The sequence below is a fragment of the Dreissena polymorpha genome, chromosome 12 (genome assembly GCF_020536995.1).
Source record: "Dreissena polymorpha isolate Duluth1 chromosome 12, UMN_Dpol_1.0, whole genome shotgun sequence".
NCBI lineage: Eukaryota > Metazoa > Mollusca > Bivalvia > Myida > Dreissenidae > Dreissena > Dreissena polymorpha.
The window spans coordinates 13,185,691-13,205,328 of NC_068366.1; the positions used below are offsets into that span (position 1 = coordinate 13,185,691).

General features: G+C 35.2%; 2 protein-coding genes across 4 annotated transcripts; both read right to left on the reverse strand.

The window, feature by feature from the left end:
- LOC127852291 (uncharacterized) lies at window positions 1-2,939 on the reverse strand. Its single transcript, XM_052386211.1, has 2 exons — window positions 1,360-2,939; window positions 1-1,136 (listed from the first exon to the last, which is right to left on the reverse strand). Exons 1-2 carry the CDS (start codon window positions 1,419-1,421, stop codon window positions 833-835), a joined length of 366 nt encoding a protein of 121 aa, XP_052242171.1. The 5' UTR covers window positions 1,422-2,939; the 3' UTR covers window positions 1-832.
- Window positions 2,940-5,630: 2,691 nt separating this feature from the next.
- LOC127852281 (uncharacterized) lies at window positions 5,631-16,172 on the reverse strand. 3 transcript variants are annotated; one of them, XM_052386181.1, is made up of 11 exons: window positions 16,000-16,172; window positions 13,653-15,491; window positions 12,369-13,568; window positions 11,043-11,216; window positions 10,577-10,750; window positions 10,275-10,448; window positions 9,052-9,225; window positions 7,331-7,525; window positions 6,555-7,139; window positions 6,028-6,155; window positions 5,631-5,756 (listed from the first exon to the last, which is right to left on the reverse strand). In XM_052386181.1, exons 1-9 carry the CDS (start codon window positions 16,043-16,045, stop codon window positions 7,054-7,056), a joined length of 4,062 nt encoding a protein of 1,353 aa, XP_052242141.1. In that variant the 5' UTR covers window positions 16,046-16,172; the 3' UTR covers window positions 5,631-5,756; window positions 6,028-6,155; window positions 6,555-7,053. The 3 variants fall into 3 exon arrangements, with proteins under 3 accessions (XP_052242141.1, XP_052242140.1, XP_052242139.1); XM_052386180.1 differs by having other exon boundaries at window positions 6,555-6,686; window positions 6,971-7,139; window positions 12,369-15,491; XM_052386179.1 differs by having other exon boundaries at window positions 12,369-15,491.
- Window positions 16,173-19,638: the final 3,466 nt, after the last annotated feature.

Genomic DNA, 19,638 nt, shown 5'->3' on the forward strand with positions numbered 1-19,638 from the left:
TTGTAAAAGCACAAATATTTGTGAAAGAAATCTATAAATTTCAATAATAGTTTATATTTTCCTATGGTTAAACAGTGCAACCTCATATATTTCGATTATTTTACAGAACGTCTTGAACAAAGGTTAGGTTATTCTGCAATAAGTATGGACACAATTTAGTGTTTGAAATAGTTCATTTATGTCTTAAACGTGCCCTATCAAATTGTTACAAACTTTACCTTTCTGTTAAAGGTATTGTCACAAAACATAAATACTCCTGGTTGTAAGTTATTTGAAACCATACTGTGATGAAAATATAATTCCTAAAAAAATATTTAACTCAGTCATCTTGATAAGATCAAACACACCACCTTCAGACGAATCCGAAATATTACTTAAGTACTACAAATTGCACTGACTTCCATGCTTTAAGAAGTAACATACTTAACAGCAAACACATAAAAACACAGATTACACCAGCCCTTTTTCCATTCATGCTGACATATTCTGCGGTACGTTTAGCTATAGGTATACAAATTATTGTCACAACGTTTTCCCGCTGACAAAACATGTAATAAACATACATTAACTGTGTCTCTAGAAATAATAGTACTCCAATGAAACCTCTGAAAATTGAACTTAACAAGTGAAGCATATTTTAAAAGTATTAACAATCAAAAGCTGTCTAAAGATACATTTCTTAGACCGAACTAAGGTCCAAGTTACAATGCATATAATTGGAAGACTCTACAACACACATCATATACAGTTTGTATATGCACATTTAAGATTAACTATCCTTTTTCACACTTTGGTTACACTGTTAATGATTGTCATGTGTATGTGGTCAAGCTTACAGTCCAAACATTTTTCGCACACTTCTGACGAAGTGTCCCAGCATCCCCTCGACCGCCGCGTCCTCATGTTGCTTCTCAACACCAAGGTCATCTTGCATGATGTCTTCCCTTAGCGGTATCTCGTCGCTTATCGTGTATCTTGAGCAGTCATCAGGCGGGTTTATCTCCTGGTACAGGTTACAGTATTTCTTGCTGACACCAGAGGAGCAGAACTGATTGTAACCCTTCTCGAGTAATTCTTCCATTGTCTTGTTATCAAACTCCGCCGCTACTGCACCCAGATACTGCGTCTGCAGTTTGCTGAAGTAAGGAAATAGTATTTGAAGCCTGCGGAACTTCAACAGTAGCAAAGTCAAATTACACCTGTGTAAGATCAAAATAGGGACTTTTGGATGAACATGATCAAATAACTTTAATAAAAGTTTGTCAAAAAATACTGTGTGACTCTTGATTCCCAAATCTTTGATCTTTCATAATACCGGGAAATGCGGCCTACATTTAACGTCTGAACGTGCCAACTCACATGGAGCAGCATCTGTGTTTGATGCCATAGGCGCTGAAGAACCAGGAATCGTAGCATGTCATGTGGCTTCCAAACCGGGGCGTAGGGAGTCATTGCGGGTGAATGTGTTGTCCTGTAATAAAAATAAAAATCTCACAAGCTGTTGTTGTCCGCGTTTCTTCACGAACGCCCTTCTTTGTTCATATTCCGCTGCTAATTTGATGTTATACAAATTATGTAGCGTACGTCTCAATAATTCATATTTGCGATCTTCATGTGCGATTTCCTATGGAATGTTGTTTAGGTTTAAATATCATTGTGTTCGAAACTGTCTGCTAAATTCTATAAAATGGGTATAGTTCACATAGCAAAACATGTTTACGGCGTTCAATTCTGAGATTGCTCTCGACCCGTGTTTTAGCTGGAATATAAACGCCATTTGAATTCGCATATTTTTGAAATTAAGAAAATGAATACTTACTTTTGCTTCATTTATGACGATAACAATTCCATTATTTTTGCATATTTAACCTTACAAACTCACTGAAATAAATACCTACATACAAGTAAGAAAAGAGTTTCTAAAACAGTTTATAATGAGCATGTCGTTGCTTTTTTTACTGTTTTCGAGTCATGATCAAGATGTTACATGAAGATTTCACTGTCTCAATATGTTTCTTGGCCTACATACGCGACATGGCCAATAAAAATCTGTAACAATGCTCCAATTAATAAAATAGCAAATCAAATTTCATTTCACATGCGTTTCTCAACGTGTGTGTAATGTTTAGATTTATTTTGATAAGAACACACTTTAAAGTGGTACATTATGCATTTGTTTGTTTTAAATATAAATACGCGAACAATTCAAATCAAACTTGATGGAGCTTATATTTATTTTGTTTTTGTTCAATCGTATTAACGTCTTATGCAAAAAGAGCAGTTCCTGACGCCAATCAACGTGTGTGTCTTGTAATTGATATTTGATTGACAGAATTTAACTCTCATTTCAAATGTCTCTTAAATAATCTAGTACATAATTATACTGGTATTTGAATAAACAAAAACGACCTTTTGAGACATCGACGTAAGCGATGAAACTGTTGTTTTGCAATATATTCATAACCCGCATTTTGTCTGATTAATTTATTTACGTTTTGTTTTATTTTTTTACGTACCTCAAGCATGAGCACCTCTTGACACGGACAGGACAGTGTATACTCCAACTGTTTCCGAAAACAGGCTTTGAGCTCATCATTATAGTTATGGTAAAACCGTTGGCATAGGATTTTATTTCTCATGGAGTCGGTCACAACAGTAACGTTGTACAACCATCTTCCACGGAGGCCTGCACATTTGATTGCTTGATTCAAATGCAGTGATTTAAGAAATAATACTTGTACGGGTATACTTGTTTCCAGCATTTTTTCTCAACCTCATTTAAATAATCCCTTAATAGTACGCGACGCATGGGAATTGAGGGGAAATCAATCACAGCATTGCTTTCATGATATTGAATCTCTTTATGAATAATCTTCAAAAACGACTGGTCAGGTGCATACATAATGTGCATGAGGACTTCATAAACTACGAAATACACACACAACTATTTGGCGTAATACGGATCTTCACAACTTTGGAAAAATCATCTCATCGCAAGCTGCAATAAACGCTTGATTATTTTATCAATCAATTTTATTTTTAACTAAAACAAACTACTTATGTTGTATCTGATTTTGAAACGATTTGAGATGTGTAAGAAAAATCTAGCCCATTCCGGTGTATGTATATTTTTTTGCTATACCTTAGTCTGTACTAAACTGATCTCTAGGCAAAAATATGTATTTATAGTGTTATGTTATTGTATGACGATGTGTACACGTTTTGCGTTTGTAAAGCTCTATAATTTTGAGGTTTTTAAATCGTCAAAAGATTCATATAATAGATATAATAGAGCACGGTAAATGCTCGGCATGACTGTTTCCTTGCAAAATATAACTATAACGAACATTTGCACATCTGACACATTTTTCCCCAATTTATAAAACTGTAAATATGCCCCTTAAACAACATAGTTGAGATCACGTTTATATATTTAATCCGTAGTGGACAAAATTAGGGAAACATGTATCTAATGGAACAAATAATACCAACACTTTAAAAAATCTTTTCAAAATCACATACCGTATCAACCATTATTATTTATAATATAACCCTGATTGATTTGGTTTTCCAAAGTTGTGAAGATTCAGACAGGAAGAGTTGACTCAAAATTCCAAACCCCGTGGATTTAGTTTAAGCCTAGTGTAGAGCATGTAAATTACCGAATTTTAACTGAGTTCCAAATAGCAACTATTGTATACAAATTTATTTTTTTTAAACTAAATGCATTCTAAATTTGGTGTATATTTGTATGTATTTACTTATTTATTTGCGTATGGATTTATAACACGACTATAATAAAATGAAACACACACTGATTATAAGCTTGTATGTGACAAACACCTATTTAACGGAAACTGCGACACTACATACCTTTGCGTACTTGTTCACCGTTATCAATAAGGAATCTGTGTGGAAGACTAATAACATTTTATCTCCTATTAATACGCTTCTTGAGGTACCTGGAATGACATTGGTTCCTTTGTTTAGATATGTGAAGTTGTGCCTGTTAGACAGGATCGTGCTCGTGTTATCCGGATGCGTGTAGCCGCTAGCAACAGGAACTTCTGGTAATGGTCCGATACTGAATTGTTCTTGGTCGTAGTTTAACATGATGTACGTGTACATGCCATCTGACACCAAAATACATTGCATCGACAGGTTCTAAAATATAAAAAAGCATTCCAATGTAAATAATATATTTATATCAAGGTTATTAAACTTTTGTTACAATGAAATCACATTGTATTTATGAACCAAATTTTAATATAATTCAATTGACCGGTACCTGAAGCTTTACGAGCTCATATCCGGGTTCATAGGGCGAGTGGACTGTCACGTGTTTCCACGTGGCGACCAGAGCCACACTGACATTAAACTCAGTCTGGTTGGTGTATTGGCGAACGAGTTGTTGGAGTTTCTCTATGCCTAACTCGTCCATTTGGCGGTCTGTAAATAGGTGAATCCAAAGCCCTCCGTCTGTTATATTTCTACTGTCAATATTTGTCCATAACGGTGCGATCACCCTGTGGTTCTGAATAGCTGCCCTCCACTCGCTTGCATTTTCACCTCCATATTGATTGTACAATGGTTGGAAATCTAGCGATAGGAATCCGTCCATGCTTGGCTGGAATACCCAGATAAGCCTCATATATATACGCTAAACATGTAAATTCTTAAATATAAAAGATTTCAAGCCAACATGCACCAACATCGAAAGCGTTTCCAGATTGGTTTTCCTATAATTATTATCCCCCGCCATAGGCGGAGGGATATTGTTTTTGCATTGTCCGTCCGTCCGTCTTTCCGTCCGTCCAGCACTTTTGTGTCCGGTGCCATATCTTAGAAGTGCTTTGGCGGATTTCATTGAAACTTGGTATGAGTATATATATGGCTAATAGGATGATGCACGCCAAACGGCATTGTACACCATATGTTAATAACGGAGTTATGGCCCTTTGTAAGTTAAAAAATGCTTTTTTAGCCGAGTGTCAAATATAACACTTTTGTGCCCAGAAGCATATTGGCGGGGTATATCAATTCAACGAATTTGCTTGTTGTATTTCATAGACTTGACTGAACACACTCAACTTCTATGCCTATGATATAATATTTTGCATGGGAAGTTGATGCAGACAAATCTAAATGTGTCGTTTTTATGAAAGTATATGTCTGCGATAATTGGACTTTGTTAAGAACTATTTATAAGTGATCAATAATGCTTGTACCCTAAACCAGTGCACATATTTCCCGAAGTACGGCAGTCGTTTTGAGATTTGGTACTCCTTGATTATCTCGTTGTCTATATCCCAGAATCTGTTTCCCGCTCCAGCGAACTCCAGTAAAACCGGTTCTTTGGTAGAAAATAGAGAAAACTGTTTATGTGTGTTGTAAATAAATATTATGCTCATTTAAATAAATGTAAAAATAACATATGAAGCTTTTGAACGATTGACGGACAAACATTGGCATATAATTTACAATCAGAACATATCAGCATTATTACAAACCGAACAGCATTTATTAATTGAACTTCAAAACACGACAAAAATAACCAGTTGTTACATAATTTACAAGGTAATTTAACTGAGAACATATTTCTACGCGACTGTTATATAAATTAACAGTACCGAAGCAGCCCAGATAGGGGTTGCCCTGTGGATGGCTCTTACGACACGTACATGTGAACCTTCCGAACGTGTTGAAACAATCCGCATTGCCGCCGCACGATGTGTTATGATCGCATTCATCAATATCTGAAATGAATATGATAAATTACACGTTTTTCTTCATTTAAAACGGCATACCTTTCGCTCGTAATTTAAAAAACACTATAATGATATACAATATATTCCATGAGTACTCAAAGATTTTGTAAATACACGAATTCTTTTTTTATAATATACTATATTATATATATGAAAACTCAAAAATATTCAAAAAGATCTTAACCGTAATGGATGTAAACTTCTAATAAAAGTTAATCAAAGTATAAACTAGTATTTTTCATAATGCAATAAGAAATACCGCTTTCACATTTTGGTCCAGTAAAGCCCTTGTTGCATACACACACGTAACCTCCGTCAATATTCACACATACCCGTGTCTGGTTGTTGCGCAAAAGACATCGCCACCAGAGGAACACTCGTCTATATCTGTTATGAACACATGTAATCTGATTTCAACCATTTAAATAGAAAAACATTTATTGACTAATACATAAATGCTTTTATTGCATGCGACTGTTTTATTTCACATATTTTCGCTCACAGCCGACGTATCATTTTCATGATAATTACACATGTACGTTCGTATTGCAGCGTTTTGTGTAATCACTTAAACATTGAAAAATATAAACAGTTCAACTTTGAGAAATTTTACTTCAGCACGATGTCACTTTATTTACAACAAGTTACAAATCGGCAACAAGTAGAAATCTAAAGCATTTGGTTTTGGATATCTATTATAGCTGCAAACGTATGTTAACCGACTGTACCGCATTGCTATTTCACTTTAAACAGCAAAGCACACAGGGAAACGGAAAGGCTTCTTACCATCACAGTGTTGCCCACCGATCCCATCTAGATCTCTGTATCCGGTTTGACATTCGCACTTGAAGCTGCCTTCAGTGTTCGTACAATTGGCGTTATAGTGGCACGTATTCCTGTGCAGACACTCGTCGATGTCTGTTGTATTTCATGTTATTTCACATGTCTACTAATTTGAAGTCATTACATATTTACAATAATATAATACAATTCTACATTCTTTAGATTGGCATTAATTTCTTGTGAACATCAATACTTCTTTTCAATCAAAATGTATATACTTCTAACGAATATAATGTTTATATTTGGCTGTACGGACGAGAAACATATCGTTTACATAAACGATAACACGTTATAAAGTTTCCCCTATTCTGCTTACACCTTTATTTATTTCCTACACTACTTGTTCAGGATATAAATACCAGAACATAATGGTGGTTCACCACTCCAAAGCCCTTCTTCATTATAAACGATAGTTGTGTGATTATGTGTGCGGTACCCACGGTCACAAGTGTACAAGGCAGATGAGTTTAAAAGTCCTCGCTGGTGCGTTCATTGTAAATAGATTGCCATTTGGTGGTGGATCACAGTCTGTGGATAGCACAATGTTCACCGATTGCTTTTATAACGTAATGGAAAAAGATTCTAAGTGTCAAAGTGTTTTGAATGTTCTTTTTATATTGTCAAGAGATTGATATTAGTTGTTAGAATGACATTATAGTTATTAATGTTAATGCTATTGATAAAAAACATCTGACTAAAAGTGATTTGGCAATCTGTACCTTTAGGTTCGCAGCCATTTGAGACCTGCCAGAGACCGTATTCAGTGCAGTTAATGTCCTCTGATGTAACGCTGTTGTTGTGTTCCTTCTTCAGTCTATATCCGTTAATGCAGTGGACTTTGGCAACGGACAGGTATGTTGTATTGTTTGAATACTCAATCATTCCATTCAGCGTATGTATTGAGTTTCCGCAATCTGTGAAATTAAATTCGAAACATTAATTAATATAGGGATAATACACGTTTTAGAGGGCATGATCATCTGCGGGCGCTCGAAAAATCCGTTCCTGCCCGATTGCACTATTATTGCATAAACAAATCACACATACCAAAATCAATTAAAATAACATTGAAAACAATATGTGTTGTTCATTCGAAATCGCAAAAAAAATCGATTATTTCATATGACGTCATACAGTTCAAGGTTGTGTTTTACATATGCCTTACTCGGTCATCATCAGAAATGACGAGACAGTTTTCTATTTAAAATGTGTTTAAACAGTGGATTAATGCAAAATTTGAATGCAGCCGTTCAAAGTAAGAAATGAGAAATTATTTTGGAATTTACTGGTCGTGACGGATAAATATATCGTCAGAATTAGTCATTGTTTTCATAAATGTTACTTGCGTACAGGTCTATCTTATTTTGTTCTAACTAAATTTTCTAGAAATTAATACTTCCAACATATTGCCACTGAAATATTTAAAGCAAACAACAGGAACGTTGAAGGTACATAAACACTTACATTTACGGAATAGTCTTTTGAAAGTGTTGAGTAAATAACCTTAACTTCGTTGACTTTGACAATAAAATAAACTATAAAGCTGTTGTCAAGTGAGTGCAGATGGTACAATTTAAAAAGTGGATTGACATATTAATTGCCTTTATCCCTGCATGCATGAGGACACTGATGCTTGTTCAACTCCACAAATATGCTTGGAAAGTCGTCGAAGGCTGGAGTTATTAACAAAGTTCATAATAACTTCATTGAATTCACTACAACTAACGTAAAAAAGACTAAGGGAAGTACCTGCGCGTGGACCAGTTTATCGATATAAAAAACACATAAAAGGGCTTGGACGGCAAGTGAATCGCCTTGTTAATACACGATTTCTCCCGTTCAAGCCCTCGTTTTGCCATGTGTCTACACCCCGCCAGAGGGCATAATAGATAGAGTTTATGCAATAATACAACTTCCGAGACATAATTAATAGGGATTTCTTCCTAAAATCTAACTATCCTTTAATTTAAGGTAAGTTACCAATACAATACATGCCAATTTCAACAACTCACAATTAAACATGAAAATGATTTCAGTTGGGGAAACCACATTAAGACGTTAAATGTCAAGAACTTGGGATTTTTAAGCCCACAATTGTTAAGACCGGAATAAATCCCCCAAAACATACACATTTGTACATAAACATTAATCTCAAGATATTGCGATTTAAAGTAAAATGCAAATTAAGATATCTATTTTTATATCATAACACGTATATGTCAAATTTAATTCACTTTCAATCTTAATTGAATATATGATGCATGAACACAATTTTAATAGTATTAAAACACGTACTTGGTACCTTAGTTAATATGACATCCATAGGCAATGTACACGAACTCAATGTTTCATTAATATATCATTTTATTGCTTAATTTAAAATACGATTTTACATAGAAAACAATGCGGATCAATGAGAGATGACAAAGATTAACGTTACCTTTGATTACACAAGTGATATTGACGTAACTCCATGATCCATTAGAAAGACATTCGGGATAGTTTTCTCCATGCAGTGTGTATCCTGCATCACACGAACACTCAGCCTTAGACAGGTATGTTGTGGTATTGGCGATACACGCTCCGTTCGATATAGGTTTAGTTAGGTTGCAATCTGAAAAAAATAATCCTAAAATACACATACTGTCATGTATAAATTAAAGCATATGGTAAAATAGGATATAACAATCTAAATTGATCAGTACATTTATAGACCATCACAGAGGCATACTCATTTTGAGCCTATGTTTTGTTGTTAAAGGTAATTGTAACTAGGGAAGCTCTAGATGAAATCACAAATATATGTGTATTTGACGTACTGGAAACACCTATAACTCAAGGATATTAAGGATATTTGTAAAGTGGATTAAATGAGAGAAACTAAAATGCCAATTGTTATAACTTTCTTATTTAAGCCTTTGGACTTAAGTGCTGGACGTCCGAACTATTCCTACAAAATAACTTTCGAGTCGTTTGTTTGTTGATGCATTCTTGACGGGTTTTGAAAGAATATTACTTGTTCAGTCAATACATCTGTTGTACATTGATGAGTTTGATTAAAGCTTAAATTTGAAGCGAGCAAACCTTCTACGAAGTTTGGCTTGCTAGTGAATACATTCGGAAAGACAATTCTTACCTGACGTTTAATTAATAAGAATCGAACAGAGTAATAATTCTAAAGAACTAGTGTACGAGATACCGTTTGTCTGTTAATAGGGTTAAAACAATATAGAAGTATATATATAAGGTTTGATATGTTTTAATGATTAAGTATCTGAGTATTAAAGAAAACGTAATTAGCAAAATATTATGTTAATGTATAAGTACAAACGAACGAACGCTGTTCAAATATATCTACTGGTTGTACGTTTTACCGTAATAGAAAGACGGACTGATAATATAGACACAAAGATCTATGCAATCTATAAAAACTTTGAAAAAAATAAGAAACAATATTATCATTATAAAAACGGAAAAGTAGAAATTTTTACTAACGCATGCCCAGACTAAGAAACACGCGACAAAAGAGCTCTTTATTTTTTCTTCAAAACGTCGACTAAAATTGGTTTGTTAAAGAAAGATCTAAGCTTCCTTATATTGGATATAAAAATGATATATAATCTCAATGTCATGATTAATGAGTAGTAGTTTAATCAGTCAAACCTTTAATGATGCATGTGGCCTCCAGCTCACTCCAGTTTCCAGTTTTCAAACACATAATGGTGTCGTTTCCTGTTAAGTCATATCCATTGTTGCACGAGTATTCAATCGATGAATTGAAAGTTGTTTTCCCTTGAGTGTTAGAGCCGTTTAGCAACCCAGTTGGTGGCCCACAGTCTTGAAGTGATAATTATTTAAAAATAACTTGATTGTACAATGATTAATAATAACATATCTCAAACTTGTTGGAAATTATAATGTGTAAATATTTAACAAGAGAGTAACCACACAAAAACGACAGTTACCTTTGATTGTACATGTGATTTTGACATCAGCCCACGTTCCACTGGCAAGACACTCTGTATAATTGTCCCCAGAAGAAGTGTATCCCACATCACACAAACAAACAGCGACAGACTGGTATGTGGAAGTATTGGAGAAACACGATCCGTTTGCAACAGTTGGAGTATCCTTACAATTCGAAAACATATCACTTAAAGTTAACTTGTTAGTTATGTTTTGTTTAAAATAAAACAATGTATCATATTAGTAGGTTATCAATACGTATTGATACATAAAAACGCGGTGCTCATAACGGTGTAAAAGTTATTCTGTCTTCCAAAATCACGTCCATGACACCTTTATAAAATGACACATACTTGTTTTTTTAATTAGCCCTAACAGCCCAGAAATGAGCGAAGAAGATTGTAAATATGTTAAGTTATTTATTGTATCAATATAATGTTTTTCTTGGAATATAATTTAACTTTCTTTTTATATCGCATTTAGTCATGAGTGGACTCCAGTTCCCATTTTCAAGGCACACAATGGTGTTGTTTCGAATTAGGTTATACCCGGTTATGCACTTGTATTCAATCGATGAATCGTAAGTTGTTTCTTCTTTAGTAAAATAGCCGTTCAGCAGTCCAGGCGGTGTTCTACAACCTATAAATATAGAACAAATATAAAATGACCGCAACTGATCATAGACTTTTCGGCATTCCATACAACCGGTTGAAATCCGTTTACCGTTCAATAGAATCACCGGATTACAATGTGTTTGTCTGCAACATGTTGTTAGCACCTGTATTCTGAATGTTTTGTGTAGGTTTGATAGATGTTTTGATGTCTAGAATATTTGAATCTAAATAATGTTTTACCAAAACTGTTAAAATTAATCTGTTTATCAGCTTATCATACAAATAAATGTAATGTCCCTAAATGACTTTTTACAGCAGATGTATTATTATTGAAATCTAAAAATATCACTTTAAGGCAACTTAAGCCCAGAGGGGGTAATCACGTGATAGCCAAGATGGCGACGTCCATACCGAGACAGTTAACGAGACGGTTTCTAGATAAACTATGGAGTTGCTTCCAGTCAGTTCGATGCCTAGATTTCACCAATTAAACCGAATTATATGTTTCCCTCAAACTAAGTAATTGCCATTATGAAGGCCGAGTGGTGACTTGCAATCTGTGCAAATGTACAAAAGTAATGCATTTCAGATTCAGCATACATGTTTGTTACAATTACATCGAGAAACGAATTACAAATAATTGTATTTTAAACCGTCACAAGTCAACATAACGCATGACGCTCGTTACAAATATATGTGTAATAATTTATACTCTTATCCTCTCCTACCGAACATATCCGTATGGTAGAATAAAACAATGGCGTATAGTTAATGGAAAGGCAGGGGCGGCGGATGCTGACCCAATATTTGGTATAGCCTTCATTACAATATAAAGAAGTGAAAGTCACACTATACGTTGTTTGGCCCAAAAGTATATGTGATGAGGCCCGTGTTATAGATGTGAATTTGATTGTTACTAATTGCGCACGTGCGACTTGCATATGAAGGTGTCAACAACAGGGACAAGCGAATTGGTTGTTTTTACAGTCGTTAATTGTGCTTGTATGAGACTTGTTTTACCGGTAATAAATAATCTACGGGCAAGACACATGTGAACTATATCTTGTTTTGAGTTTTAAACATGTTGAAAATTTGGAAGATGATGAAATATAGACCAAGTCAACAATACATATTTCCTGGTAATGAATATAAACAATACTTAATTTTATTCACTTACCGAAGTATTTCATTGATGTAGTTGAAGTCATACTGGTAGTATAAGATGGAGTTTTAAGACCAGTACTTGTAGTGGAGTATGCTGTTGTAGATGTGATTGCGATTGTCGTCGGTTTTGGTGTTGTTCTTGTTCCGCCTGACGTTGCAGTAGGATTTTGCGATTTTGTTGTTGATGACTTTGTTGTCGCTTCTGATGATAATTTTGGGGTGGATGATTCAGGAGTTGCGATGAATGATACAGGTCTTGTAGTGGATGGCGAAGGTGTTGTAGATGATGTAGGTGTTGTATTTGATGACTCAGGTGTTGAAGTGTATGATGCAGTTGTTATAGTAGTTGGTACAGGTGTCGTAGTCATTGTTTGTACAGGCGTTGTAGTAAATGACGAAGATGTTGCAGTTGATGACGGAGGTGTTGCAGTAGATGTTGTTACATGTGTTGAAGTGGATGATACAGCTGTTGTAATGGATGATGTAGTTGTTGTGGTGGATGACACAGGTGTTGTAGTGAATGATGCATGTATTGCAATGGATGATGCAGGTGTTGTAGTGGATGATGCAGTTGTTGTAGTTGATGATGCAAATGTTGAAGTGGATGATGGAGTTGTTTTAATGGATGCCTCAGGTGTTGAATTAGATGTTGTAGTGGATGATACATGTGCTGTCGTGAATGATGCATGTATTGCAATGGATGATTCAGTTGTTGTAATGGATGATAAAGTTGTTGTAGTGGATAATGTAGTTGTTTTAGTGGATGGTGTAGGTGTTGTAGTGTATGTTGCAGGTATTGTAGTGGATGTTGCAGGTGTTGTAGTGGATGATGCAGGTGTCGTAGTGGACAATTCATGTGATGACGTGGATGATGCAGATGTGGAAGTGGATGATGTTGTTGTTGTAGTAGATGGTGTAGATGTTGTAGTGGATGATGCAGGTGTTGTAGTGGATGAATCAGGTGTTGAATTAGATGATGCAGGTGTTGCAGTGGATGATGCAGGTATTGTAGTGGATGATGCAGGTGTTGTAGTAGATGATGCAGGTGTTGAAGAGGATGATGCAGGTGTGGAAGTGGATGATACAGGTGTTGTAGTGGATGATGCAGGTGTTGAAGTTGACGATGCAGGTATTGAAGTGGATGATGCAGGTGTTGAAGTGGATGATGCAGGTGTGGTAGTGGATGATGCAGGTGTTGAAGTGGATGATGCAGGTGTTGAAGTGGATGATGAAAGTGTTGTAGTGGATGGTGCAGGAGTGGTAGTGGATGATGCAGGTGTTGAAGTTGATGATGCAGGTGTTGAAGTGGATGATGTAGGTGTTGTAGTGGACGATGCAGGTGTTAAAGTGGATAATACAGGTGTTGTAGTGGATGATTTAGGTGTTTCAGTGGATGATGCAGGTAGTGTAGTTGACAATTCAGGAATGAATGAAGTGGATGATGTAGGAGTGGTAGTGGATGATTCAGGTGTTGCAGTGGAGGATGCAGGTGTTGAAGTGGATGATTCAGGTGTTGAAGTGGATGATGCAGGTGTTGTAGTGGATGATGCAGTTGTTTTAATGGATGATTCAGGTGTTGAATTAGATGATGCAGGTGTTGTAGTGGATGATACAGATGTTGTCGTGAATGATGCATGTATTGCAATGAATGATAAAGTTGTTGTAGTTGATGATGTAGTTGTTGTAGTGGATGGTGTATATGTTGTAGTTGATGTTGCAGGTGTGGTAATGGATGATGCAGGTGTTGAAGTGGATGGTGCAGGTGTAGTAGTGGATGATGCAGTTGTTGTAGTTGATGATTCAGGTGTTGAAGTGCATGATGCAGATGTTGAAGTGGATGATGCGGTTGTTATAATTGATGATTCAGGTGTTGAAGTGGATGGTGCAGGTGTTGTATTGGATGATGCAAGTGTTGCACTAGTTGACAATTCAAATGTTGATGTAGTGGCTAATTCAGGTGTCATAGTTATTGTTGCAGATGTTGTATTGGATGATGCAGGTGTTGCAGTGAACGATGGACATGCTGAAGTGGATGATGAAAGTGTTTTAGTTGATGATGCAGGTGTTGCAGTAGTTGATGATTCAGGCTTTTTAGTGGATGGTGCAGTTGCTGTAGTGGTGGACGATGCAGGTGTTGAAGTGGATGATGTAGTTGTTGCAGTGGATGATGCAGGTATTGTACTGGATGATTCAGGCGTTGGCGTTGATGATACAGCTGTGTTTGTGGATGATGCAGGTGTTTTAATGGCCGGTGCAGGTGTTGTAGTTGATGATGCAAGTGTTGTACGAGTTATCAATGTAGGTGTTATTATAGTGGCTATTTCCGGTGTTGAAGTGAACGTTGCATGTTTTGTAATGGATGATGCAGGTGTTGTAGTGGATAATTCAGGTGTTGTAGTAGATAATTTAGGTGTTGTAGTGGATAATTCAGGTATTGTAGTGGATAATTCAGGTGTTGTAGTGGATAATTCAGGTGTTGTAGTGGATAATTCAGGTGTTGTAGTGGATATTTCAGGTGGTGAAGTGGCTAATGAGGGTTTTGAATTAGATGCTGCAGGTGTTGTGGTGAATGATTTAGGTGTTGTGGTAAATGATTCAGGTGTTACAGTAAATGATGCAGGTGGTGTAGTTGATACTTCAGGTGTTTTAGTGAAATATGCAGGTATTGTAGGGGGTAATGCAAGCGTTGAAGTGAATGGTACAGGTGTTAAAACAGATGATGCAGGATTAGAAGAGAATAATTCAGGTGTTGTAATGAAATATGCAGGTGTGGTAGTTGTTATTTCAGGTGTTCTAGTGCAAGATGCATGTGTTCTAGTGGATGATTCAGGTGTTGTTGTAGATACTTCAGGTGTCGTAGTAGTGTAAGATTCAGGTATTGTTGTAGTGGATGATGCAGGTGTTGTACTGGATGATGCAGGTGTTGTTGTATTGGATGAGTCAGGCGTTGAAGTGGATGGTGATGTTGTTGTATTGGATGAGGAAGGTATTGTCAATGCAGTTGTTGTAGTAGTAGTTGTTGGTATAGGTGTGGTAATAGTTATAGGTAAAGGTGTCATGATCGTTGTTTTTGAAGATGACGCTGTTGTATAAGACGCTGTTATTTGTTCAGCCGTTGTAGTTGTGATTGTCATTGCTGTTGCAAAATGTATAGTCACATGTTGATAAGATCAATAGTGAATGAATATATAAACATTTTTTATTGTTATGTGTAAGTAATCGTACCATACGGACATACGCGCGCAGTATTTCAAATGATATATTATGTATATTATATAGAGTTATGTTAAACTACATATTTTTTAAACACGATTTTTGAAATCCTAATCATTTGGACACAAAATAACAATATCTGTTTAATTCTCTAAGGACATATTTTTCAGATAGAACTCTTATTGTGTTTAACAATTTTGATTTCTTTATAGAATTTGTTTTCAAACAATATTCATCAGATCGTCTAAAATAGATTTACCTTCGCTATGATACATGTCATATAAAAACAAATTCAAACAGTTTAGTGCATTTATAATGTTTTTAGGAATGTTATTTACATACATCACGCTTTAAAATAAACGTATACATGCATGGATTCTTTTGCAATCATGTTTTCATGAAATGCGACTTACACACTTAACGCAACGAACCTGTATTTCCATTCAGGAGCAGAACATATTGTATTTCAAGAAACATAAGTATTGCTAAACCGAGAATTTTGTAAACCGTACTGAAAATGTCTTACATTGCACAAATAGCTCTGTTGCAACTGAACTTGCAATACATTTGATAAGATAAATCCTGACGTGGACTCAAACTGATAACGCAGAAAGAGCCGTTCATTAATAAGTCACAGCGAATGAAGAGCCGGTTAAGTTTATGTTTGTCAATATATCAACATTCCAATCCTGATAAGGGCTGTGCAAGTCCCTGATACCGTACATTCTCATAATAAATGAAGTGACCAATAAACATAGACATATACAAGATGAGGAAAGTTGAGATTATCATGTCCTGATTTACACGGAATATGAAGTGCAATGGAGTGAAATTAATACTTATTGAGAAGACCGTGCATTCTGAATAATTCATGAGATTACCGTGCATTTTGAATAATTTATGAGAAGACCGTGCATTTTGAATAATTCATGAAAAGACCGTGCATTTTGAATAATTCATGAGAAAACCGTGCATTTTGAATAATTCATGAGAAGACCGTGCATTTTGAATAATTCATGAGAAGACCGTGTATTCTGAATAATTCATGAGAAGACCGTGTATTTTGAATAATTCATAAGAAGACCGTGCCTTCTGAATAATTCATGAGAAGACCTTGCATTCAGAATAATTCATGAGAAGACCGAGAATTCTGAATAATTCATGATAAGACCGCGTATTCTGAATAATTCATTAGAAGACCGTACATTTAGAATAATTCACGAGAAGACCGTGCATTTTGAATAATTCATGAGAAGAACGTGCATTTTGAATAATTCATGGGAAGACCGTGCATTTTGAATCATTCATGAGAAGACCGTGTATTCTTAATGATTCATGAGAAGACCATGCATTCTGAATAATTAAGCGCTTTTCGTTAGGCCTGGCAGGCAATTTAATAAGTTAAAATCCAAATACGTTGGCCGTACCAAGGTGTTTTTATGCTCCCCCAAATTTTTTTGGGGGAACATATAGTCGCCGCTTCGTCTGTCCGTGTGTGTCCGTTCGTCCGAGCACAATTTTTGTCCGGGCTATTTGTCAGCAATTAATGACCGGAATTCAATTAAACTTTATAGGAAGCTTCGCTACCAAGAGGAGATGTGCATATTATCAGCCGGTTCTGGTCAGATGATTTTTCACAGAGTTATGGCCCTTTGAAATGTTCTATAAACTTTACCTTTCCTTTTATCTGAATATATAGTGCAATATTGTGACAAAAATATTTGGGGAGCATCACTCGTCTCCGACGGTTTCTTGTTTTTTCGGGTTTCTATTTTATTTTCTGCTTTGTATGCATAATAATATTGTTATGTTAACGGTAATTGATAACTAATAACATTCAATAGTGGCTTCTAACAATAGCATGATCCTCTTTTGATGTCTCTGACGAGTTTTATTCATACTGTATTGAACCATGCGTGCTTCTTTTGACAATAGTTCACTATGTTATTTGCTACGACGCTGTTATGGATGCACATTATAGCATTTAAACTATCTGAGGAGATGAACAATGCGAAAACGCAACCCCTTTAACAAGTAACTGCTATTTGTATTTGCTGAAGTAACAATTGCAGGGAAAATCTAAACTTTGATAGATAACACTCTTACAACAGGTCGTCTAGTCCCTCATACTGTGAGTCATCACTTATTATTGACTAAGATGAACTAAATGGAATAAAATAAGTCAAGGAGTACCTTTAACAAACCAATGAAAAAACATAATGTTCCTTACACAAAAGGCTACATTTTGAGCATGAAGATCATATACATTGAGTGATAATTGGCAAACGTACATTGTTAATTATGACTGACAGGTAAAATACTAAATATCATATAAAAACTGCAATATAACAAAAGTGATGCTATTTTAATGAGAAAATCACACAAATACACCTAAGTGTCACTATCATTAAGATATACCAACAACCGACCTTTACTATATAGTGCCTTAATTTAATATTGTTCACAAGGTATTGTTCTTATCAAACAGGTCAGTCGGTACACATATTCTTTGGTGTAGCAGGCTGCCATGGAAACAATTTACGTGCAAGTAACATTTAATAGTGTTTGTCTATATCGATAAACTATATATATAAGATAGTATGTATGCAATACACAATTTTCTCAGTAGTTAAAGTACGTTTAGAACGTTTTAGTTCTTGTTTCGGCAACGTGATTGATCAGCAATGTATAAGACTAACACTTAATATTGGTGACATTGGCCTTATACACAATCATTATGTCTTAAGGTCATATTGAACAATCAGCGATGATTATTTTCGTAGGGATATTATTATCTGCAATTCAGTGTTAACAGTTTGGATTTCAACTTTAAGCTAAACTGTACCAAATATTGTAATGATTGTGTAAGCATATTCATGCGAAACATTTGTAAATTTGATTTGCTAAAATGTTGAGCATTCATTGGATTTGAATCAATTAGACCAGTATTTATAACATTAGAACAGCTTGCCTGCTTAAGTATAAAAATAAATTTAACCGTGGGCCCCACGCCTTCTTACCCGTGGAGACGATCGAATACTGATGTGAGCGTTGAGTAAAGCCTAAATGATGTCATTATTGAATATATATATATATATATATATATATATATATATATATATATATATTCACACATATGGCCAGTTACGGGGTCTCTGATTTAGAAATAGGTTATGGGGTTCCCACTTTAAATACATGTATCTCCATACCCTTTTTTATCCGATATAAACACGAATTAAGGTATATAGGGGTACCTACTATTATTATTGTATATAAATACGTCATTTATTTAACGTCTTATACAAGGAAATATATAGCGAACTTATTTGCGAGGTATATACAATTTCAATTTCAGACCTAGTTGTGGTTTTCGATTTAAGACCTTATTGTGAGATTTGATTGCATTACCTCCCCTACACCCCCCTCATAGTAATTAAAGGAGCCTAGATTGCGGGGTTGTATATAGACCCCGTTTTTTATATGGACCTCGTAAGTACAGTCTGAAAACTACAGAGACCGCGTAACTGGCACTATGTATTGGTATATATATATATATATATATATATATATATATATATATATATATATATATATATTAAAAACACACATGTGTAACTATATATTTTTTACCGATCAGATTTTGAACGTGTAATGTAAATTGTAAACTTCATTAGCATATTTATGTACTATTTAAAGAGCATCGCTATGCACCATGTCTCCGAAAGTTTATGGTATTAGACGGATAAATACGTTGACGCGGTGTTATGACGCAGATCAATTTTACGTTGAAAAGGCGTTCGTCTTAATCCACTTTGAATGATTGGTAGAAGTATTCGATGTTTATTTACAGGTATTACTGCGTCATATAAAACTGCATCTAAAGAAAGACCCACCCATTTTACCTAGCAGGAAAGACAGTGTAATATTTATCCAAATTAGGTAAAGTTCACATATAGTAGTTAAGTTATTCCTGAAATAAATTATTTTGATAAAAAAAAACAGTTCTCAGTCGCAAATCGGACCTGTATGTTCAGTGGATAACAGTTTAAAAAGCAATGCATTCCTTAGCG